This window comes from Peromyscus leucopus, chromosome 18 (assembly GCF_004664715.2).
Source record: "Peromyscus leucopus breed LL Stock chromosome 18, UCI_PerLeu_2.1, whole genome shotgun sequence".
In the NCBI taxonomy this organism is placed as follows: Eukaryota; Metazoa; Chordata; class Mammalia; order Rodentia; family Cricetidae; genus Peromyscus; species Peromyscus leucopus.
Genome location: NC_051078.1, coordinates 20,601,072 through 20,626,914, shown reverse-complemented (window position 1 = coordinate 20,626,914; position 25,843 = coordinate 20,601,072). Strand labels below are relative to the sequence as shown.

Sequence of the window (25,843 nt, the reverse complement as noted above, 5' to 3'; positions counted from 1 at the left end):
CTTCTCAGTCTTCCCTCAGAAGCAGGGTGTTCTCTCTTAGCCAGGGAAGTAGTGAGCAGGGAAGTAAACACGTTCCCATTACAGATTAAAGATCACAGGATGTCTGCTTGAAAAAGAGTGTCAGGAGAAGTGAGAATTATCTCCAAGACACAGGTTACTGCGGGCAGGATTGTCAACAACCAAATGGAAAAACAGCCATCCTTCTGATTAGAAAGACACAATAACATGTACACACAGAGCACAGCTAGGCAGGCAGGGGTGCATGCATGTACACACACACACACACACACACACACACACACACACACACACACACAGAGTCCTTCAAGTCCTTACCTGAAATTGTGATGTAGCTCTAAATTTGGTGATGAAGAGACTCCCTGATTCATTGTGCCAATAATATAAGGACTGATAGGAAAAAATAAGAGAATGAGGTCTGTGCTAGAGAGAAAGCAATTAAAAGAAAAACAATTAAGAAAACCAAACACTATTCTATTTTAACGGTAGGCTTTTAGAGGGAAATTTCATAATGTTTAATTGGAAAGTGACAAAAGTAATAGGAATGTAATTTCTATTGGGGACTCTAACTTGAGCTCTGGCACTCTGGGTAACACTTCTTCCTCTCCAATCTGAACCTTAGTTTATAACAAAAGGAAACCTACCGAACATCTACCTACCTTCCTTCCTTCCTTCCTTCCTTCCTTCCTTCCTTCCTTCCTTCCTTCCTTCCTTCCTTCCTTCCTTTCTTTCTTTTTTGAATGTTTCACTATGTATCCCTGGCTGGCCTTGAACTCATAGCTATGCCTACCTCTGCCTCTCAAACACTGGAATTAAAGGCACATGTCACCATGTCCAGGTTAGGCTAATATCTTAGAGCTCTTATGCTTACACCAAAACCTTGTCAGTTTTCAGTTATTTAAAGATTCTTTTTAAGTTAGATCTATTTTATGTGTATGAGTGTTTTTCTCTCATGTAGTGTGTCTGATGCCCACGGAGGTCAGAAGAGGGTGCCAAGTCTGGAGTGATGGACCACTGTGAGCCTTTTTGTGGGTGTTGGCATCTTCCAGGTCTTCTGTAAGAACAAGTGTTCCTAGCCATCTCTTCAGCCTCCTTAAAGCTTTTTAGTCACACAGTAAGATTTGATCCCTTTGTGTTATGCTGATCAATTTGTAGGATTTTATCACTAGCAAAGATTGATTTTTTTTTAGAATACCAATGCTACTAAGGTTAATGCCATTTATATTGTTGTGTTCTCTATGTCTTTCTCTAGAGACAATGCCCCAATGAACATGCAGGTTTTCATATTATTAATATTATTATTGATGCCTTGATTTACTCTGTCCCTTCACTTTAACAAAGTATTGCATTATTGGAGGAAACCTGTATCTGAGTGAATTAACTTCATCTCTCAAGAAGAGTTGAAGTGATAGTAGGGATTAAATAGAGAGCTCAAAAATATCCTTCTGGTTATCACAGTCCCTATTCAAAGAATCTGACCATCCTACCATCCACACCAGCATCCTAGACTTCCGACACGTCTATGCAAACTAACATTATCAAAGAAGACATAATGCTTCCATCAAAGTTCCCAAAGATCAGGTGCAGTGGTGTGGGGAGACAGAGGCAGGGGGATTACTGGGAAGCTGAGGCAAACTTGGTTAACATAAGGAGACCCTGCCTCAAAACAAAAACAAGCAACAAAACAAAACAAAACAAAACAGCAAAAAAAAACCTTCCCGGGACATAGCTGTGGATAAATAGGTATTCTAAAGCACACATACAGATTCTACGGAAATTTAGGATACTATTAAAAGTTCTTGCTCTAATAGTATCCACTACAAGTCTTAAAACATGAAAAGGTACAAAGAAGCAAATGGCATCCCCATTTCTAAACGTGATTGTTCCAATTATTTTGAAGAGCTTACCATTTGTTATATTTACAATTGAGGAAACCATTGAAAATATCACTCAGAGAGCCCACATGGTGAAGATTATCCAGAATTATGACCACAGGGAGCTCTACACCATTATTGTCAGCACTGCACTGCTCAGCCAGGTTGGCAAGATACTGCTGCAATTCCTTAAAGAGACAGAACAAATACATCAGAGATGAGTCTCTACCACATGCAAGAATGCACATTTTTTAGGAATAGCATACTGTGTCCTTCATTCGGGTTCTTTTCATTATTGTCATGCACAAAGCCCATTTAAAATGGAGAGGCTCCTATTTTTAAAGGAAGGGGGGAGAGGGGAGGAGAGCAGGAAGAGTATCTCCATAGGCTATCAAGAACTGGAAGCATGGCTATATTTCAGGGCTTACTCCTCAGAAGGAAAGCCAGACGAGTTCTAGACAGGAACTCTCATGGGTAAACTATACATATCAGGTGTCTTTTTGTTTTTAATATTCCAACAAAGTAGATTTTTGCCAAAGTTACTTCAGTTATAGACTAAAGCCAAAAATGGCACCTTTTAGGTTCTGTAGTGGAACATTATTTTAAGGTGTGTTACTTTTGTTTATGTTACATTTGCTTAACTCTGTGACACTGTATGATTGTCCTTGTCTAAAACGCCTGATCGTTGCTGGAAGATTTCCTTTGTCCCACCGGGTCTGCAGCCTCAGAACCAAGTAAACACACAGAGGCTTATATTAATTAAAACTTCTTGGCCATTAGCTCAGGCTTCCTACTGACTAGCTCTTACCCTTAAACTCAGCCCATTTCTGTTAATCTATATGTTGCTACGTTTTCCATGGATTTACCTGTGTGCCATTACATGCTGCTCCCTGGACAGTGGACTGGCATCTTCTCACTCAGCCTCCCTCTCCCCAGAATTCTCCTTGTCTGCTTATCCCACCTATACTTCCTGACTGGCTACTGGCCAATCAGTGTTTTATTAAACCAGTGTACAAAAGCATTATTCCACAGTACCTGATGGTCTAATAAAGAACTGAATGGCCAATAGCAAGGCAAGAGAAAGGATAGGTGGGGCTGGAAGACAGAAAGAAAATAGAGGAGGAGAAATTTGGGAGAAGGGAAGAGATCAAGGAGCCAGAGGAAGAGGAGGAGGAGGACTCCAGGGGCCAGCCATCCAGCAACACAGCAAGCCATGTTGTAAGAGTAAGATTTACAGAAGTAAGAGAACAGGAAACGCCCAAAGACAAAAGATAGATGGGATGACTTAAAGTTAATTAAAGCTGGAAAGAAACAATCCAAGAATAAGTCACCATGTATGATTTATTTGGGAGCTGGCTGGCAGGCCCCCCAAAAGAGCAAAACCAAACAACGACAAAGTTCCTTACACTTTCAAGATTTTGACTCGAACTATTTAGATGAGTTGCATGTAAAAGCATATCCCTAGTCCTCAAACAAATAAACAAAAAAGTAGATAATTATTTATTTATCATCTGCAGGTGACTGGTGCAATTTTAAACAGAGAAAGCATGTCTTATATTTCATGGGATCATTTAACACCAGCACTTGGCATTTCTTGAGCTTCCTAGTTATTTTCCATGCATTATTCTTGTCTAATAACTTTGAACCTAAATAGGATAACCAGTTCTCTGATTGACAGTTCTCACAGATGGGTAGGTCAGGAGCAAAATTAGGTTCCTTAGAATTATCCTAATCAGTAAGAACATTTCCATAATATTTGCATATTCATAATGCCATTTTCAATTTGTAAATCTTTCTCAGGGTTAAAACAATTCCATGATCCCAATTTCTGGCAGTCAGGTAAATACATGCCCCCCACACACGAGATGCTTCCTCACTCTATCTATGAAGTTAACTTCGAGAACTGAGAGCAGAGTGGATATGCTGGGCACAGCAGCGGCGGCACTGAGTAATATTTGTTCAAGTTTTCTGATGGGCTCATAGGGAGGTGGTCTTTGAGATGACTCTTGGATAATAAGTAAAATTCCAGTTGGTAAGTTTGAAGTTATCCATTGCTTCAACACACTTTTTATCAAGAATTTATTATGTGCCAGGTACACTGGTACTGAGAACTCAAGCAACCAGTTTAACATGAATCTTAAAAGGTTTTATTAATAAAAAAACAAACCCAGAGCCAGATATTGCAGTGAATGCTGAAAGATCAGAGAAGCAGAGCAAGCCAAAGCTTCCTTACCTCGCCAACTCCTCTCAGCTGATCCTGTTTCCATAAATTCTCAGACTGAAAGCCTCTAAATCCTTACCCCTGTAGTGTCTCAGCTGAACTGTTGCTAAAAGCTTAAAAGCCTCTAGTTCCTGGTCCTCACATCTTATATGCCTTTCTGCTTCCTGCCATTACTTCCTGGGATTAAAGGCATGCATCTTTCTCAAGCAAAAACATGAGATCTCAAGTGCTGGGATTAAAGGTGTGTGCCACCATGCCTGGCTGTTTCCAGTGTGCCTTGAACTCACAGAGATCCAGACAGATCTCTGACTCCCAAATGCTAGGATTGAAGGCATGTGCTATCACTGCCTAACCTCTATGTTTAATAGAGTGGCTGTTCCATTCTAGGACACCAGATAAGTTTTATTGGGGTACACAATATATCGGGGAGACACAATATATCACCACAACCAAGTTTCTTTGCTCTAAGAACATCCAGCAGATGAGCAGACAACCTGAGCAATAAGAACATCACAACACCATACGAAAAGTGACACGCATAAAACACCACACTGAGAATTAAAAGAAGCCTCTCCTAGGTTTAAACAACAGAATAAAATGAAAAAAAAATGTTTAAAATATTAAGAACAAAAACCTCACAAAATTCAGAAAGTACAACTGTAAGATATATTTCAGAAAATAATAAGGATGCTGCTGTTGCAGTGGGACACAGTGCAAAGTGAAAGGAATGGAAAGAAAAAAAAAGAGACTGGATTCATGAATAGGGAATTGAATGTATCACATAGAAAATGTGGACCTATGGACCACTGATACCTTTGTTTGCCTGTCAGTAGGAGGGAATAATTTATTCATCAAAAGAAATACACAATGACTAATAAAAATAAAAGCATTCCAGAAGCTTATTATGTGCAAAGAAGTTAGGCAATACATATAACTATAATTAAGATAAAATTGCAGTATTTTCATCTATTTTGTTTTACAACATATAAAGATTACTCACAGCCTCTGGAAAAGACTCACAAGTAGCAGAAGTACTTCCCACTATTTTTTTTTTCTTATGGTTAGGGAATATTTTGATGTTTAAAAAAAGAGTGAAGAGCCTCCCATGTAAAAAGACAGGAATAGGCAAAGTCAGAAATATGAAAACATAATGCCCAAAAGACAGGTGGAAAGAAGGAGCTCTGTGAAAGAACAATGCGTGCAAATCGGTAAAAAGGAAGTTTACAATCTGAAATGGTAGGGGAAGATCATGAAACACTCCCTGGTGACCACACAGACATATGTAAAATTCATGGGATGAGAGTAAGTTAGAATTAGGATTTTGCAGTGCAGAAAGTACATTGCATAAGGAGAAAAGGGATGAGCCAAGAGAACACGGAGACTGTTGAAGCCAAAGGACACTGTCATTCTGAACAGGAAAAGTGTGACATTCTGGATTGAGTACAGAAAGCAACAGAAAACACTGGAGGGTTTTAATTGAGCTGGATTTTAATTATGAAGAGAGATCCTATTTTCCATGATGTGAATGGATAGAGCTGACAAGAGTGAAGAGGAATTCTAGGGGGAAAATTGTAGGAGTCTGAGGAAGCAGGAGGGCGGTTGGGGTAGAGGTGAATGGAAGAGGATGGGCCTCTGATACAGGGCCACCTTCGCCATTTCTAAATTGAATTCAATCAGATGGACTAGAACACAGCTGTAAGTTAAAAGAAAACTATGAAATTGGGGAGGATGGGAGTAGCTAATGATGTTCAATTCATGCCTACTGTACAGGTCAGCACACATGGAAGCCACTAGAATCACTCAATGGGAAGCAGGAGAGAGAAGGAGGATAGAACATTCGGAACATTTTTGTTTGTGAGGGTAGAAACAAGCAGTGAAAAGACCAAGAAAGAGCTTACCTGGGAAGTAGGAAGGAAAGGAGAAATTAAAAGCAAGAATTTTTAGAAAAGAAATTCTTTGAAGGTCAACATATTCTACACAAGGATTCAAGAGACTTCAGACCAGCAGAACAATTAATGGGTATGTAGTAGGTTCTTGAGAATATGATAAAAGCCATGGGCCACTGAAAAGCACTTTGGGATCCTCAGGCTAGCTTATGAGGCAAAAAATTTAGGTTGAGAGGGCAATACACTTGCATTAAGCATTCACTATCCTTAGCAAGTTAGGTAAGAGAGACTAGTGCCAGATGCCAGATGGGCATAGTCATGAGATGAATTCACATCTAGACTTTGAGACCATGGAAAACAGCACTGTTATAGGAAGATCACAGCCTTGCTTTCTTGGATTTTGACTTGAAACACATTACAGATGAATCTGCCCAGGCCAGTTTTCTGATCTTTTCCTACCTACCATTCCAAGTGGCTTCAGCTGGCCACATACTCTTTTCTAAATCCATTTCCACCCTTCTGGGTCTGTTCTATCAAATGTCACAAAGTGTAATTGTTTGTGTGCTCTGCTCTCAATCACAATATTCCAGCTGGCAGCTTGAGAGAGGGCTTAAAGTGTGGGAAGAAGAGGAACAGAATGTAAAATGAAGAGGTACCAAAACCACGAGGAGACACTTTTCTTTTTCTCTTTGATGGCTTATTGTTTGATTTTTTTTTTTTTTTTTGAGTAAGTGCTTTCTGGTCATGTCTTTTCAGTGCTTTCTAATGATATAGCATAAAACAAAGCAGCAATTACATGGCTCTATTTTTTTTTTTTTTGCAGCAAAAGATGTATTATTTCATGCCTCATTAGCATTTTGTTTTAGAAAAATCTATATTTCTCATTGCTACCCCTACACAAACTTAACTTGTCATTCCCTCTTCATTTATATCATCCTCCCACTCATACCCTCTCTCCCCTCCAAAATCCAAAAATCTGTGGATTCTCTGTCAACTTGAAAATAATAAGCCATATTCTCTGGCACTAATTCTGCATCCAGCCTGACTGACAGCTCATTCATACAGAACAAGCTAACGGAGAAAAATCAACATCTTTCATTTGTCTTTTGTGTTTTCTTGATTCATACTGTATTATTTGTCCAAGAGTTTCTTCCTATCACCATGTTTTATTTAAATACCCCTGAGAATCTCACCCCTGACTACCTAGCAGCAGCAAAAATCTGAATTGATCTAATAGCAATGTCTTTGCTCATCAGAAAAGCAAAGCAAAAAAAGAAAAAAACTATTAAAATATGTAATTAGAGCTGGGCAGTGGTGGCACACAACTTTAATCCCAGCACTCAGGAGGCAGAGCCAGGTGGATCTTTGTGAGTTCAAGGCCAGCCTGGTCTACAGAGCAAGACCCAGGACAGGCACTAAAACTACACAGAGAAACACTGTCTCAAAAAACATTAAATTTAATGACCATTATTTAGAATTTCTCCTAGTTCTAAAATTTAAAAAAATAAATGAAACCACAAAAGAACATGTATAAATAAATGGATTTTCCAAAGAAAATATTTTGTTAGAGGAATTCATCCACTATGCTTGACATTGTCAGACTGCACCCTGTTGAATTTTAGAGTTGATACACTTAATTCCAGCCATCTACAAAATGATCCTCCACTTTATCAAAATGCTTCTGTCTCCTCTTCCAAATCCATTTTACTTATTTTCTAACCACTTTTTTTTTTGTTTTATTTTTTTTTAAAACAAAGAACTTGTGTAGAGTTCTGGCATGTCAACACTGAGGAAAAGCCAAAGAGAACATAGGGGATACCCAAGAGACCTCAGCGTTCTTTTATCTTTTGGCTGGAAAGAAAAGTACCGTGTGTTAAGAGGCTTTCATGTGGAGATACAGAGAAACGGGGACACAGGAGACATTAAATATGCAGGTGGGAACAAATGAACAACTGTCTCCCTCTAACGCAGCTTAAAGAGGAGTCAAGTTTTCCACCTTGGGCTTTCTGCCTTTCTTCAGTCCCAGTGACAATGAATGGCACAACCACAAATTTGAAAAGTGCTCTACTCCAAAGAAATACTCAGAATTTACAGACCACATGTATTTAGGCTTAAGACACCCCATTGTGCTTTATGTCTATTACTGTTGGAAAAGAATTTTGAACCAAGGTATATGTGTATTGGGGGGGGGGTGGTAAGTGTGTACTTGTGCAAGAAATTCTCCATTGTGGTGCTTGCAATTTTCGATAGTTTATCTCTATATCTTTCTATACAGCCATCAACTGCAAACACAAAACAAAACAAACCTATACACATTTCCTTTGAGTTCTTCTCACAACCTTTCATTTTCCCTCATTCTACAGTTGAGAAAAAAAAAAAAAGGTGCCAAGGAATTCAGTAACAGTCTCCAATTCTCCTGCTACTTAATGAACCATCCCTTTAAGATGGATCTGTTCATCTGGTTACACATTGGGCTTATATGAAGAATCCAATAGGTTTGGGGGTAACCACCTTTTATCTTGGGGGTAACAGTACTTTTTATTTTGGGGGTAATATTACCTTTTATTTTGGGGTAACATTACCTTTTATTTGGGGAGTAACATTACCTTTTATTTGGGGGATAACATTACCTTTTATCTTGAAATCTCAGATTTGATGGATTTTCTATATCTCAAGGCTTGGGTATTAAGTAGTTACTTGCTAGTTGGCGGGCTTTGAGGAACTGACTGAATCAAGGGGCTACATTAATCAATTAACACCAATTGACTAACATGCTGATGAGTTGATACTGAATGGGCTATTCAAAGGGAAAGTCTGGTAAAAGGCTGTAGTTCCCCACAGCCATGTCTTTAAAAGGTATACAGTCTCCTCCCTTCCTTTCTAATTTGTGGCTGCCATGAGATGATCCTCTCCATCTCACCAAGTTCTCTTGCATCCACGATTTTCTGCATTGCCAGGTTAAACAATAGGGCCAGCTGACCATGAACTGAACTCTCAGAAACTGTGGGCCAGAATGAATCCCCGCCCACCTCAGTTTATCTCAGGCATTTTATCATAGTGACAAGAAACCAACCAACACACTGAAAGGCTTGCTGTGTTTACACCATTCAACTAGGCCATTTTGAAAACTGTGGCATGATTCTCTCTCATTGGGACTCCATCATGGTATTCCTGATTGTTGCACTTCCCCAAGAGCACCTCAGATAGCAGCCACTGAGATTTTAACAGTGTGGGAGCCCACAGAGGTTTCCTAGTGAGGTCTGGGCTTGCTATACCCAGCAGGGCTGCATAAGGGGATGGACTGACTAGTGCGTGGTTACCAGCTGTTTGGAAGAGTCTGCTCTTGGCTGTGCTAGGGGGAGGTCTTTTGCTCCACCCTTGGCATTCTTCCAAAAAGCCTTTTAGAAGAGACAGAAGGGGCCAGTGGATAAGGATCCAGGCCCTCCCAAGGCTATCCTGTGTTTCTATCTGTCTCTGTCTCCCCTCTATACTTTTATCTAAATATTTCTCACTTCTCACTCCTCAAGAGTACCCTGGGGAAAAAGTGGGAGCGGGTTTTACACAAAACAGAACTGGTAAAACTAGTGTAGTGTTATGAACATGGTAACCATCATCTACTTCCTATTTTAGCACTCTTTATTTTACTAAGTAGAGAAGTGCCAGTGAGGTGTTACAGCCTCACGTGCCAACGTAATAACAGACAGGTCGGGTTATGGTGGCCCCATTAGAATGGTGAACCAGTGAAACATCCCTCACTTTCCCAAACTTCTCATTTGGAATTTTTCAAGAGACATGATGCAAGCAAACTGCTGCTTTCCCAGGATTTCTGCGATTATTACTGTTATCTCTAAATCAGTCCCTATTCCTGCAACCTACCAGTTAATTTCTGTTCATTTCTGATGCTTCAGCCAAAGATTGTCTTTGTATACAGCCTGGCTCAGCCTGTGGAGTCATTTAACCCTCTTGTTCCCATAGCATCATAAATCATTGCCTTTCTTGCCTAGCACTTTGTCAATGCATATCTTAAGGGACAGCAGCAACAAAGGCTCTACCATTTTATTCCATATGATCCCAGTGACTTCCCACAAATGTGGTAAGTGAAAACAGTAGTTTTGTGAGCATTAATTAAAGCAAAGTTTGTTCATCCACCAGATTATAATATTAGTGAATGACATAGTAGGGATTTTTTTTTTTTTTTTTTTTTTTTGATGTGTGACATGTGAGCTGCCTGCAATTTTAAACCTTGATTGCTGAAGACACTTCTGGAAAATAATAGCTGCTTTCTTAGTATTCTGTGACTTACCTTACTTGACTTGTGGTCCACATTAAAAGTAGCAATTGCATCCTCTGTTTTTTTCCTCCCAGATTTGGCTATTACATATTCAGCAAGTTTGTTTGCTAAATAGGTCTTTCCAGTACCACTCGGTCCTGAGAGTATAATTCTGTGGTGCTCCATTAGCAAGTTAAAGTACCTTTGGGTAATTGGTTTAGGGATCAGTGTATCAAAAACGAAACTGTCCAGACTATTTTCTTCTACCCCTGAAGGAAGAAAACAAAGGGAATAATAAGCATTATTGTTTTTTCTTTGTAGAATTAGAAATATATTAATAAGCCAAAATAAAGCCTTGTTATTCATAAGAATGTAGTTCTTGCAAAATAATTTTCTAACTACTTCTAACTTGCAGGCATTGGTTGTCATTCCAACACTGATAAGAAGGTACAACAATCATCTCAGCTGCTTAGGCTCCTTCCACTGCCATCTGCAGGTTTTCCATTATTTCTTAAAGAAAGATACATATAAATTTAAATTTACTAAAATAAACAAATGTGCTAATTTCTCTTAGAGATGTATTATGGTGTTAGAGAAGAAAGGGAGATGTGTAAGATTTATAGAAGCAAGATGGGGAAATGGCCAGGCATAGTAAAAGACAATATACGTTCAAGGCCAGCCAAGACTGCAGAGTGAGACCCTGTCTCAAAAAGTCAAAACTGAAAGGACAATACTTAGTCTTTTTCTCCACCCCATCTTTATTACCTTCTGTCACTCATAAAGCACCACAGCTGTACAGCCATGTAAGCTTTTGAAAAAATACAAATTACAGTGTTTGGTAAAGGATTAAGAAGAGAGCAACATTATTTCCTTTTACTAACCCAATTACTTTAATCATAAAACCAAATATTGACGAATCCTGCTATTAACCCACAGTTTATGTAGATACCTCCTCATTCTCAAACACACTCAAACAAAGAACTAGGGAGGTAAGTCTGTGTTAGATGTTCCACCAGCTATAACCAGTCATGACAGCTGAAGACCAGGAAGCGGCATGCCTCATTCCTGGCTCTTGACTTTCATTCTCTACCCAGTGTGGATGTTTATTGAACACACATACTCTAGCTCCAAAATATGGTGATGAATATATTAGTCCAGGAAACACACTAACTTCCATTGAAAGCTCTTCTCATAAAGATGAGATAGAAAAATATCTAGAAGCTGACATCCTTCTTGTTACTCTTCTTCTACAAGTCTTGGTGACTCTTCAGAATTCTATTTATAGACAAACCAATGTTCATTTCATACTAAAATTATACCAGAGGTTAATACAATTTATAATTGTTTGCAAACTTTAACAAACGGCAAGTACAAAAGAAAAAAAACAAGGAGGGGCCTGGGTAAAAGTTGGGCTTTTCTTTTTACCTTTCAGGTTCACAGTGATAATATTATTATCTCCAACCAGGTATCCACAAGGTAGCAGTTCAGGCACTTCTAGGTTATGGGATCTAATTAAATCTCCTATACAGTAGCTAGCAATACAGTCAGAGCTCAGACCAAGACTAGAGGATGTATCAATCCGGAACACATATTCCTAAAGTGGTCCACACACAAAAAAATATATATAAGTTAAAACAGACCTTCAACTCATCTGTAACAAATACAAACTCATGCTAATATAAAGCTGCTTATCAAGAATTTTGATTCATAATTTTGTCTATGGATAGACCACCTTGAGTGTACCAAAGTTCCACTGATCTCAGAAGCTAATCAGGGTTGGGCACGATGAGTACTTAGTACCACGGGGATACCCAGTGCTGTAGGCTTTTTGAGTGAAGAGATGGCTCAGTGGTTAAGAACAGTTGCTGCACCCAGATGGCAGCTCAGAACCATCTGTATCTCCAGGCCCAAAGGATCTGATGTCATTTTTTGGCCACAGACATCAGGCATGCATACAGTGCACAAACTTACATGCAGAACACTTAGACATATAAAACAAATACATTTAAAAAAAAATTAAAAGAAAATTTGGACTGACTATATAAGAACTGTTAAACAGTACAAGGAGAGAAAATCTTTCCCCACTGAGATGGGGAGGGGATCAGATGCATCTAAGCTATGAAAGTTAAGTAAAACATCAAAAATATGAAAATTGATGTCAAGCTACCTTCAAAAGCTTACCTTAAAGAGACGCCTAATGACACCATCTAAGACATCCCATTTAGTTTTTCCACTAACACCAATGGATCCTATCAAATATGCCTGAGACTTCTGGTCCTTAATGAGAACGAAAAAAAGAGAAGGCCAAATAGATTTTTTTTTGAAATTTATCACTATACTTCTAATTAAAATATATTAATGTGGTTGCTGCTTAAGACTGCATGTGGTAGGCTATATAAAATAAAACATACCCCAGTGAATTAGTCAACAAGCAAATTAAGTAATAGCTAGTACAACAATATTAAAAAGGAGCCTGAATGGCACAGTAGACAAAGGGAAACTGGTGCCTAAGCTGTTCAGAAGGAAGGCAGGGTGAAGGTTATCACAGAGAACTGCTTTCCATACTGACGCACGTGCCACATCGCTCCTTTTAGAGGTTGTGGGGAGGGAAGACATAGAAGACAGAATAGATCTTGTCACACATATAGAACTTCATTTTACTAATTTATGATTTTTATCTTTGATAAAACACAGCTGTTAAAATTTAAATGTAATACCTAATGCCTCCTTAACAACAAAATTATCCACACTACTATGATATTTACGTATTTGAAAACAGGTGTGATTTTGAAGTTACCAGAAAATTTCTAAGAACCCACAAGAGAAACCCACAGAACTTTGGAGAATACTTTAATAGTAGAAATGGTAGTCTCACATCTATATTATTTATAGGGTGGATTATTGATTTTTTTCTAGGAATATGAGAAATACAAAGATTCTGTCAGTTGTAGTTAAGTTGTAATATTTTGGGGGGTTAGGTGAAAATAATTATATGAAATAATAATTGTGATGCCAGTAAGTAGAATTAGTTAATAATTACAAACCTGATTTCCATAGTCTAATGACCATTAAAGTATAGTAAAATAACCATTGAGCCAAGCCTTTAGAATGCATGGATTCTATAACACATAGTAGCTACCTATTAAGAATGCATCTACCTTTTCAGAAAGCATCTATCAAGAAATGTGATCAGAGGTCAACCACTCTGCTGACTCTGATCCTTGGTTTCTTTATCTGTAATATTTAACACTGCCAGCCGGGCGATGGTGGCGCACGCCTTTAATCCCAGCACTTGGGAGGCAGAGCCAGGTGGATCTCTGTGAGTTCGAGGCCAGCCTGGACTACCAAGTGAGTCCCAGGAAAGGCGCAAAGCTACACAGAGAAACCCTGTCTCGAAAAACAAAAACAAAAACAAAAACAAAAAAATATTTAACACTGTCAGTGTAAATAATCTTCACCATTTTTACTGAGATATAATCTAAATGGGAAGTCAAATCTTTCCTTTTTTAGAAAAAGTTCACAAATGCTTAGCTAAGTGGTTTTGATACTTCCTTTAGTACTGTTGTGGATGAAATATTTATATGCCCCAAATTCATTTGTTGAACACCTGATCTCCAGGGTAATAATGACTGAGCAATGAGGCCTCTGGGAGGTATTTAGGGTCAGTGCAGACCATGACTGTGAGGACAGCAGGGTAAGAGTAATGTCTTTGTACAGTCTCTTTCTTCCTTTCAGAGATGCCAGGGAAAGGCACTATGAGAACCAGTCAAGAACTTGACTATCTATAAACCAGAGTGCCCACACCATCATACAACCTGGCTAGAAGCTCCATCTTGGACTCGTCTGCCTCTGGAACTAGTAGGAAATAGTTTTTTTTTTTTTTTTTTTTAAAGCAATCTCTACCATGTCACTTTATTGCGGTGGTCCTTACATACCTTGACAACTCTCATGGACTCTACTGGAAAAAGATGTTGAACACTTTGTTATTTAGAGTTATTATTCTGGGTGGGAAAACTGTTTTTCTAGTATGTTTATAGTACAGAAAATACAGTGCTTACACAATGCTTCAGAACAGCTCATTTTAGATTAGATGTAGCTTAGGTTTCCCTCAGACCACGAGATGTAAATGGCCACTTGGGAAAAGGAAGCATAGGTCTGCAGTCCAGGCAGAAAGATTCCGATGTTGGAATACTCCCACCATTTTCATAAACAGCATTTCACTTTTAAAACTCAGGGACCCTAATTGTTTTTCAACTTGGAAATACTTTATTATTTTTGATTAAAAAAATACAATATGCATTCTGGGCTACTAAGTAACGACTCAATTAAAAAAATCCCTTTGAGTTTTAAGACACAGAGTCAAGTAGCATTGTTTTGAAGATGGTATTTGAATACAGAAGTTACACAGTTGCCTGATCAAGTAGGGCTAGGCTTAAAATGGACATGGAAAGGTAGCGTTAATGGAACATGAGACTGTCTCTCTGATGTCTACAGTATTCATTATGTTACAGTCTCCTGTTTGGACATGGATCACATCAACAGCTTTAGTGACCTGTGCATGGTGATGGCCTTTCTTTACTGTCTCCATCCTTTCATCTTATGTAACATTTTCAGCTGGCACCAATGCAGAGAAGCAGGATAACTACAAGAACAAACCCTCGGACATACAACACATCTAAATTTAGAAGTGTTCTATTTCTTGACTTACAAAGAACATAAGATTAGGGAAGTACCTTTGCTCGACCATAGCCCTTGCTTATGGAGACTATAATCTTCACACTGCGGCCATCCTTATGTCCAGTTGCATCACCAGTGTCATCTAGCAAAATATCTACGGAGTCCAAAAGAAACATAGTCACTCCAGAGCACCATTAACTCAGGGATGCTTCCTGTGACCTTCTCTCAGTCCTGTATTGTAAATACTGTTCAATGAAAGCTATTTGCCATGTTAGCCTAAGTGGTTAGAAAATCCTCAGCTCTCAAGAGGATGAATTTCATGGTGGGACTAAGATTTCAATTTAAGGATTTATTTCTGCTTGCAAAGATTTTTTTCCTTAAGTGTTGGGCCACTACCTTTGAATGAGGAGATACGTTGTATTCTATCACTGATAGGTCTAGACAATACTTAAGTAATATCCAGGTACCATTTTAACTGTAACAAGCTGAGAAGCAACCCAGTTTTTTATTTTATGAATGCAAAGATGTCGAGAGGCCAGTGACTGTCAAGTAAAACATTTCCCAAGCATTTGGTACATGATACAGTTGCAGTAGCATTTTCTTTATATCTATCACTATTAGGTATTGTTATTAAGAAGCATTTTCTTAAGCATGACATTGTACATATCTATAGAAGCATGTTACTCATTGTTCTTCTGGACCCTTTACATTAACAGCTTCAAAACTAAAAGTCTGTTTTTTAGAAATATTCTAATAGTTGCTAAAGCATGGTAAATCTTACTAGCATTTATAATATCAGTTTTAAAATGAGATTAAATATTGAAATTTAAAATATAGCAGATACATGTCCAATCTGAAGAACTGGTATGAAAAATACCCCCCTTGTTTTCCTTCAGCAATGATGCTATTATTGAGTCATGCCTAATATGAAGACTATTCTGTGGATAAAGATAATTTAGTTACATGGAAAAGAATGCACGTGTTTGACCCAGCTGCACTGATAATTTCATACAGACAAACACTGTGATTATTAGCATCATCAAAACAATTTATTAAGATAACTCCTGAAAATGGAAACTTTCTATTTTTTTTTTTTGAGATGGGGGTCTTACTCTCTGACAGGTTAGCCTGGAACTCATGGCAATCCTTATCTCCTGAGTGCTGGGATTACAATGTGAGCTACCATACATTCTCGGAATGGCTTCTATTACATCAATAATAATTAAATGCCTAATTTTGCAAAGGAAAAGGCAAAAATTACTTAAATATCATATAATTAATAAAGAACTATTATTATAATAACTATTAATATTATTGCAAGTAGGTTGAAAGCAGGGCTTTGTGAATTATTTTATTTATTTATTTATTTATTTATTTATTTATTTATTTATTTATTTATTTATTTTGTGTTTTTGAGACAGAGATTCTCTTTGTAGCCCTGGCTGTTCTGGAACTTGCTCTGTAGACCAGACTGGCCTTGAACTCAAAGAGATCCATCTACCTCTGCTTCTGGAGTACTGGGATTAAAGGCTTGCACCACCACTACCACCTAGAAGCTTTGTATAGTCTTAGCAAGTGCTCCCCCACAGCGCTCAATCCCAACGCTCTCCTTCACTATAAAGTTTTAAGTTATCAAAGATGATCCTTACTATAATTTACCTATTTTCCTAGAAGATATTATCATAGTCTTTTTCCTTTTTAACTATTGTCTTCAAAAATAAAAGTTTATAGAATTATTTCTAGCCATTCTTTAGCATGAAAGGATAACTAAAAGTTCAAACAATCTATGGTATATTTCAGAATGACTAGAATAGAATGAAATTTTCAAAGGTTAGAAGTGATTGACATCTGAAGAGATGGAAACGCTTATCAGCCTGAGTTGGTGATTACAGAATGTATATATGTTGAATTATAAAACATCCTATGGAGATAATAAATATTAGCCTAATAAAATTATTTCTTAAAGATTATTTCAATTATTTTGGTCTGAATTTTGGAACTTTAGAGCAGCATGCCATTGGCTGTTTGTTATTTGAACTTCTTATAATTCATGGCCAAACTTCCTCCTCAGTTACTCATAAATATTCAAAATGCTTAGTTACTCATAAAATATTCATAAGCATCCAGTAAATACTTAGTAAGCATTAAAAAAATAAAGTAATCTGGATATTGAGATGCACATCAAAGAAGAAAAAAATAAACTTCTTGCTTCTCTGGATGCATGTTCTCAACAAAGTGATTTCAGAATATGCTGACAATAAACAGGGCAGTGAAACAGACAGGAACTGACAGGAGAGAAAGTCCTAGATAGATAGGCATTTCCACAGGAGTTGGAGTTTGGGAGAAGACCAGAAGGCTGAGATGTCCTAGGCAAGCAAAATGCCAGGAAAATGGTTCAGTCAAAAAAAATGTGAAAAAACCCTATTTTTAAGAGCTGACCATGAGCCTGGGTCATAGTGGTCCATGTAATCCTAGCAAATTGTGAGGAAAAGGCAGGGACATTGGGAGAGCAAGGCCAACCTTAACTACATAATGAGTTCAGGTTATTTGCTCAGGCCACTGGGATACCTACAGAAAAGCCTAAGCCTAAAATCACACTCATTAAAAGCACAAAATCTGGGAGTTCTAGGAACATGGTCATGACAGAGAGAAGATGGAGAATAAGTGGAGGGCATGGAGTCCTTTGCAATAATGTTGAGTAGGTAGCTGTCCTTCAAATGGAATATACCTTGCTTGACAACCTGGCATGTCTGTCATTCACTTCATGTTATATTCATTCTTAAAACTAAGGTTAAAATATGAAAATCTCCTGACAACTTGGAGTAAACACATACCTTTAAACAAATGAGTGATGTCCTTAGCCTTTACATAGATAGATAATTAAGGGAAAAAATTAAGTGAAAACTCTAGACTTTGATTCATCCTGAACAGGGTTTAAACATTACTTATTCTATTTGCTGGGTATATGGTCTTGACAAATATGATCACAGTCATTGTCCTAAGCCTTGGTTCACTCCCATGTAAAATGGGCTGGGGACTACCTACTTTGAGGGACCATTGAGAAGCTGAAAGATAATATTTTAAAAATGACCCATTTTAAATGGCTCCTAAGGTTTGTTGACTACAGCATTACTTACTTCTTTCTCTGTGTGCTCAATATTCAAATTCTCCTCTTCGCAGTAGGATGACTATGGCATGTCTCACTTTGGTGAGATTCCCAGATCACCTGAGTTAACAACCCCCAGGAGAATACAAGCTCTAGTCATGAATTCTCTGCAACTGTTTAGTAGGACATTAAGCTACAGTCCTAAACAGCTATGAACACTGTTTGTCTGAATTATTCGAAGTGTTTGTTGTTTTTCTGTCTATATAAAGAAGGAAAGTATTTTTATAGCATTTCTCTGTATATTAGGAAAGGCCATCAAAATGGAATTTAAAAAATTCTCACTTTTATTTTGAAGATGTTATTTAATAAAAATGTATTCAATTTCACCACTTAATATCATTTCTTTATCTTCCTCCATCTCATCTTCTGATCCTTTTGCATCTAGGTACCTTTGGTTCAGCATCCTGATTCTATAGTGCTGTCTAGTTAGCCAGGAAAATGTGTATCATTAGTTTTCAGTGTCATCTGGTGGTTGTGCCATGCAATTACCACAGATGCCCCACGTAAACAATTCCTAAAAGAAATTCTATGTCCGTGATTGAATGTCACAGGAAGAGTTATACCTTATAATTGAATTATACATCAGATATGAAGATGAAATTATGTCATATGACTCTATTTGAAATCGAATCAGAACTGTACCCTTGTTCTATCATTAGTATGCTGAATACAATAAGAGAATCCAGCATGTTCTTTTCCTTTGTTGAAAATTTAATAGAGCTACAGAATGGGTGATAGAGGAGCATTATGCTCTCTAGCCAACATCATGAAGGATAGTGCAGTCATTTAGAAGTTGGCTCTGTACACTGAAAACTCTATTAATGGGCATGGAGTTATTATTGTTATATTCATGAGGGCCAATCACCATGGAGAATATTTATCCCTATTCATCTTATTCATAATCATAGAAGTGCTTCACTGTGAATTTTTTTTGAAATACAGAAAACTGTATCTCTAAGATTCTGTATTAGGGAATGTTCTTCTAAAATTTCAAATAAAGTCCCAGGATTTGAGAGGGAGAGGCAGCTAGGGCTCTGTATGTTCTAGGCCAGATGATCTATATAGCTAGTTCTAGGCCAGACTCAGTCATCCCAGAACTAACTAAATAAACAAACAAAATAAACAAGTATATAAGATAAATTTTAGCGATTTCTGAGGATTTTGAAGACAGGGAAGATCTTCCTGACCTCAGGCTGTCCCTAAGCCCCAAGGAGAGTAGAATAATCTTACTGGGATCTGAGCACATACACACACTGACTTACCTGAGGTAACAGACTCTGTGATGTTCAGGTTGTTGAGCGAAAGCCCTAAGGACTGGCGAGAAGAAGAAGATGATGCAGTGCTTGAGGATTCAGAGGGAGGCCGAGCAGGTTTAGCAGTGTTACCAGTCTCCGCTTTCAACCGGTCATTTTCAGCTTTCAGTATTTCAATTTCATTCTGTTATGAAGACATAAAAGGTAAAAAAAAAAAAAAAAAAAAAGAGTTTGAGAAAATGAGACATTTTTGTATCAGACTTCATCTGTATGCTTGTTCAATACTATGGTCAAATGTCAAACAAACATACATTATGAAAACAGGATTTTATTTCAAAGAAGTAAAGAGAAACCTTCCTCCATCTCCCATGCATGAGTTGCTACATCCTCCAACACAGACACAATTACTAATGCCATTATTTGTGGTACTGTGTAGTAAACCACACACACTAGGCAAATGTTGCATACTAAGCTATATGCCCCATTCTGTTGCTAAAATATAATTTTAATAAATTTAAAAGTTAAGCATATAGCCCAATATTTGAGTGATTGCCTTGCATTTGCAAGGTCCTAAATTTGGTTCTTGGTACTGCCAAAAAAAAAAAAAAAAAAAAAAAAGAAAGAAAAAGAAAAAGAAAAAGAAAAAAAAATGGGCTGAAGAGATGGCTCAGCAAAAAAAAAAGTAGTTTAGATTCCAGCACAGATGTAACAAACTGAGTACCCTGTATATATATACATGTAACTCTAGTTCTTGGTGGGGCAAACTAGAGATAGAGGCAGGGGGATCACTGGGACTTGCTGGCTTCTATGCTAGCCATAAGTCCAGGAAGAGATCCTGCTTCAGTGGAATATGCAGAATGATAGAGGACAGGAATAGAGGACACTTGACCTTCTAGCCTAGCTGTATGCACATAAATGCACACACTTGTACATATACATTCACAAAGACAAACACATTCACAAAGATAAACCAAATCTTAAAAGAATATAACTGCTGTGGATATCACTCTATGTAAATAAAACACTGATGGCCAGTGACCAGGCAGGAAGTATAGGCGGGACAAAGAGAGAGGAGAATTGGGGAAACAGGAAGAAGGAAGAGAGACACTGCAGTCACCGCCAGGACAAGCAGCATATAAAGACTCTGGTAAGCCACCAGCCACGTGGCAAGGTATAGATTTATAAAAATGGGTTAATTTAAGATAAAAGAACAGTTAGCAAGAAGCCTGCCACGGCCATACAATTTATAAGTGATATAAGCGTCTGAGTGATTATTTTATAAGAGGATTGTGGGACTGCGGGGCTTGGGGAACCTGGAGAGAAGCCCTCCAGCAACAAATGGCGCCCAACGGCTCGAGTTTCCACCTTAAACCTGAGAATATTTAATAACCAATTCTAAACAGAGCCAAAACCAGGTTCCTGCTTCTTGTTTCATACAGGCAGCTAGACGCCGCAAAACGCAGGTTTGAACACTGGCGGGTTCCTGGCGTGTGCATTTGAACGGCAGTATGGCGGGAATGAGGCGTCTGCCAGTGGCACATTAAGCTGTGTGGTAGATTTAGTCTTTACTAGTATTTAAAAAAAAAAAAAAGGTTTCTGGGCTACATGCTGCTTTGATAAAAAGCTTAGACCCACTATTTCTGAGACTTGATGACTCCCAGAGCTGCCAGAAAATGTACCACTGCCATGTTGGGAAGCTGAAGTGGGCGGAGCCAGCAGCCACAGCACCTTTTCAGTCTTAGAATGGTGCAGTTTAAAGCAATAGGCTCAAGGTAATATAAAAAATAAGCCACGTAAAGATGGCTACCACACAGAGAATCTGGATTATGTTCTCTTTGATATTCGTAACTAAAGAAAAACATTTGATTACAAAAGCTGTTGAGTTATGCCAAAATGTATATTTTAAAGGTACCTTGACTTCAAAATTTGGATTTAAGGATATGTTGCTTTGGAAAAGAGGTTCTGCTTTTGTTTCCACAGAAAGCCAGAGGCTGTGGATTTGTTCCAGATTAAGATACATCAGGTTTCACCAGCCAAGACCCCCTGAAAGGTCTCCGATGACACCATGGCCCAGATGATCCAACATCCAGAGCGGTTTCAAGGCAACTGGTTCACACAATACATCCTCACGAACTACCCCATAGGCCTAAAATTTTCTTTGCATCCCCATAAGATACAGCGCCCCCCTCCAGCAGGAAGTAGTAAGAGATGCTACGCCCAAATTCCCAAATATACCAAGCTGGCTTTAGAGGTGGAATTGGCTCACTCCCCCTCTAAACCCAGACATATTGCTTTAAAAAAAAATGGTTAAGAGATTCTTGTGTCCCAAATCAGAAGAGCCCTCTGGTGTGGGACAGAGAAAAACCAATATTTTTATTTAAAACAGGTTGATTATAAATGTGATCTCTTTCTAAAAAAGAAAAGGGGATATGATATAGATATATAGGAGGATATGGAGATGATAAGATAAAAGGGTAGATTAATGAACCTACTTTTAAAGAACAACTTGTTTAAAATGTTTTACATTGGTATACATTTTAGTTTATTGATACAAACTTGAAGTTAATTTTGTTATACTGTATATATATATATATTTCTATTCTTGTTTGAGGTATTATATTTAATTCATTTAAAATTGTAATGATAATTAAAAATAGATTAATAATTAGTCATCTATGATAATCATATTTGTAGCCATGTTAGTTAAGTCTTCTAGATATATACATAGATATATTTCAGATAGATAGGTAATCTTCAAACACTTCATAGACCTAGAGAATATGGCATTTAAATAACTTAGAATTCTGTTGACGTGAGACACAATTGCTCCTGGCTGCACCAATTGATCCCGAGAGAATGTTGGGCTTCTAAGACATTTCCATTTGGAAGTTTGTCTTCTTGGCACAAAATGGCCTACTGGGCAAAGAACTGCCCTTGCCTTGATGGCTGAGAGTACAAATGCAATGCTGTCCTTTCTGGACAACGGGACACAAGGAAAGCGACCACTGTACTCTGCCAAGACAGGGTAAAATGGTCTTTCAGAATTCCTGCTTCTGAAAATGGTCTGTCAGATACTCTAGGCCTGTAGCCAATTTGAATGCACCAACAATGCTGAAAAACATTAGGTGACTGTCCAGGCTGCCAGCTGTCTTGGTCTACTCTTGCAAGATTCCCGAAAGTTGCTTGCATCCATCTACCATTTCTCAGGTACCATTATGTTCCTTTTCAGGTCTTTGATGTGGTTGAAAACTAGATAGTTGTAATTTCCTCAGTTATGATAAAAGATAAGTTAGCTCACAAATATAAGATAGATAGGACATCTTCTTTAATATTGTAACTATAATTCTTGCTCGGTAATTGTTTTGTTATATGTAATTTTACCATGTTAAAGTTAAAACCTTCCTTTTTAAAAAAAGAAGAAAGGGGAAGTGCTGTGGATATCACTCTATGTAAATAAAACACTGATGGCCAGTGACCAGGCAGGAAGTATAGGCGGGACAAAGAGAGAGGAGAATTGGGGAAACAGGAAGAAGGAAGAGAGACACTGCAGTCACCGCCAGGACAAGCAGCACATAAAGACTCTGGTAAGCCACCAGCCACGTGGCAAGGTATAGATTTATAAAAATGGGTTAATTTAAGATAAAAGAACAGTTAGCAAGAAGCCTGCCACGGCCATACAATTTATAAGTGATATAAGCGTCTGAGTGATTATTTTATAAGAGGATTGTGGGACTGCGGGGCTTGGGGAACCTGGAGAGAAGCCCTCCAGCAACAAATGGCGCCCAACGGCTCGAGTTTCCACCTTAAACCTGAGAATATTTAATAACCAATTCTAAACAGAGCCAAAACCAGGTTCCTGCTTCTTGTTTCATACAGGCAGCTAGACGCCGCAAAACGCAGGTTTGAACACTGGCGGGTTCCTGGCGTGTGCATTTGAACGGCAGTATGGCGGGAATGAGGCGTCTGCCAGTGGCACATTAAGCTGTGTGGTAGATTTAGTCTTTACTAGTATTTAAAAAAAAAAAAAAGGTTTCTGGGCTACATGCTGCTTTGATAAAAAGCTTAGACCCACTATTTCTGAGACTTGATGACTCCCAGAGCTGCCAGAAAATGTACCACTGCCATGTTGGGAAGCTGAAGTGGGCGGAGCCAGCAGCCACAGCACCTTTTCAGTCTTAGAATGGTGCAGTTTAAAGCAATAGGCTCAAGGTAATATAAAAAATAAGCCACGTAAAGATGGCTACCACACAGAGAATCTGGATTATGTTCTCTTTGATATTCGTAACTAAAGAAAAACATTTGATTACAAAAGCTGTTGAGTTATGCCAAAATGTATATTTTAAAGGTACCTTGACTTCAAAATTTGGATTTAAGGATATGTTGCTTTGGAAAAGAGGTTCTGCTTTTGTTTCCACAGAAAGCCAGAGGCTGTGGATTTGTTCCAGATTAAGATACATCAGGTTTCACCAGCCAAGACCCCTGAAAGGTCTCCGATGACACCATGGCCCAGATGATCCAACATCCAGAGCGGTTTCAAGGCAACTGGTTCACACAATACATCCTCACGAACTACCCCATAGGCCTAAAATTTTCTTTGCATCCCCATAAGATACAGCGCCCCCTCCAGCAGGAAGTAGTAAGAGATGCTACGCCCAAATTCCCAAATATACCAAGCTGGCTTTAGAGGTGGAATTGGCTCACTCCCCCTCTAAACCCAGACATATTGCTTTAAAAAAAAATGGTTAAGAGATTCTTGTGTCCCAAATCAGAAGAGCCCTCTGGTGTGGGACAGAGAAAAACCAATATTTTTATTTAAAACAGGTTGATTATAAATGTGATCTCTTTCTAAAAAAGAAAAGGGGATATGATATAGATATATAGGAGGATATGGAGATGATAAGATAAAAGGGTAGATTAATGAACCTACTTTTAAAGAACAACTTGTTTAAAATGTTTTACATTGGTATACATTTTAGTTTATTGATACAAACTTGAAGTTAATTTTGTTATACTGTATATATATATATATTTCTATTCTTGTTTGAGGTATTATATTTAATTCATTTAAAATTGTAATGATAATTAAAAATAGATTAATAATTAGTCATCTATGATAATCATATTTGTAGCCATGTTAGTTAAGTCTTCTAGATATATACATAGATATATTTCAGATAGATAGGTAATCTTCAAACACTTCATAGACCTAGAGAATATGGCATTTAAATAACTTAGAATTCTGTTGACGTGAGACACAATTGCTCCTGGCTGCACCAATTGATCCCGAGAGAATGTTGGGCTTCTAAGACATTTCCATTTGGAAGTTTGTCTTCTTGGCACAAAATGGCCTACTGGGCAAAGAACTGCCCTTGCCTTGATGGCTGAGAGTACAAATGCAATGCTGTCCTTTCTGGACAACGGGACACAAGGAAAGCGACCACTGTACTCTGCCAAGACAGGGTAAAATGGTCTTTCAGAATTCCTGCTTCTGAAAATGGTCTGTCAGATACTCTAGGCCTGTAGCCAATTTGAATGCACCAACAATGCTGAAAAACATTAGGTGACTGTCCAGGCTGCCAGCTGTCTTGGTCTACTCTTGCAAGATTCCCGAAAGTTGCTTGCATCCATCTACCATTTCTCAGGTACCATTATGTTCCTTTTCAGGTCTTTGATGTGGTTGAAAACTAGATAGTTGTAATTTCCTCAGTTATGATAAAAGATAAGTTAGCTCACAAATATAAGATAGATAGGACATCTTCTTTAATATTGTAACTATAATTCTTGCTCGGTAATTGTTTTGTTATATGTAATTTTACCATGTTAAAGTTAAAACCTTCCTTTTAAAAAAAGAAGAAAGGGGAAGTGCTGTGGATATCACTCTATGTAAATAAAACACTGATGGCCAGTGACCAGGCAGGAAGTATAGGCGGGACAAAGAGAGAGGAGAATTGGGGAAACAGGAAGAAGGAAGAGAGACACTGCAGTCACCGCCAGGACAAGCAGCACATAAAGACTCTGGTAAGCCACCAGCCACGTGGCAAGGTATAGATTTATAAAAATGGGTTAATTTAAGATAAAAGAACAGTTAGCAAGAAGCCTGCCACGGCCATACAATTTATAAGTGATATAAGCGTCTGAGTGATTATTTTATAAGAGGATTGTGGGACTGCGGGGCTTGGGGAACCTGGAGAGAAGCCCTCCAGCAACATATAACTGGATGTTTCCTAATATTTTTAAATGTAACTGGATGTTTCCTAATTTTTAAAAACAATTCAATTATGTAAATAGGTGTTTGTATGAGTGTGGATTTGTGTTTGTGAATGTATTGCTTCCAGAATCCAAAAGGGCGTGTCAGACTCTCTGGAAGTGGAATTTCAGGAGTCTGTGAGCCACAACACTTGGGTGCTGGTTGCCGAACTCAGATCCTCTGGAAGAACAGAAAGTAATCTTAAGGCTGAGCCTTCTTACCAGCCCCAAT

At 38.1% G+C, this 25,843-nt stretch overlaps 1 protein-coding gene across 8 annotated transcripts in view; it reads right to left on the bottom strand.

Annotated features, from left to right (window-relative positions):
- Nav3 (neuron navigator 3) overlaps positions 1–25,843 on the bottom strand; it is a 767,863-nt gene that overhangs the window by 11,859 nt on the left and 730,161 nt on the right. For all 8 annotated transcript variants that reach the window (XM_028873085.2, XM_028873083.2, XM_028873084.2 and 5 more), the window contains 7 exons: positions 19,375–19,549; positions 15,003–15,100; positions 12,451–12,546; positions 11,695–11,863; positions 10,303–10,538; positions 1,926–2,080; positions 337–408 (listed from right to left, as the gene is read on the bottom strand). In XM_028873085.2, the coding sequence (XP_028728918.1) occupies positions 337–408; positions 1,926–2,080; positions 10,303–10,538; positions 11,695–11,863; positions 12,451–12,546; positions 15,003–15,100; positions 19,375–19,549 (1,001 nt within the window). The remainder of the gene's footprint in view (positions 1–336; positions 409–1,925; positions 2,081–10,302; positions 10,539–11,694; positions 11,864–12,450; positions 12,547–15,002; positions 15,101–19,374; positions 19,550–25,843) is intronic.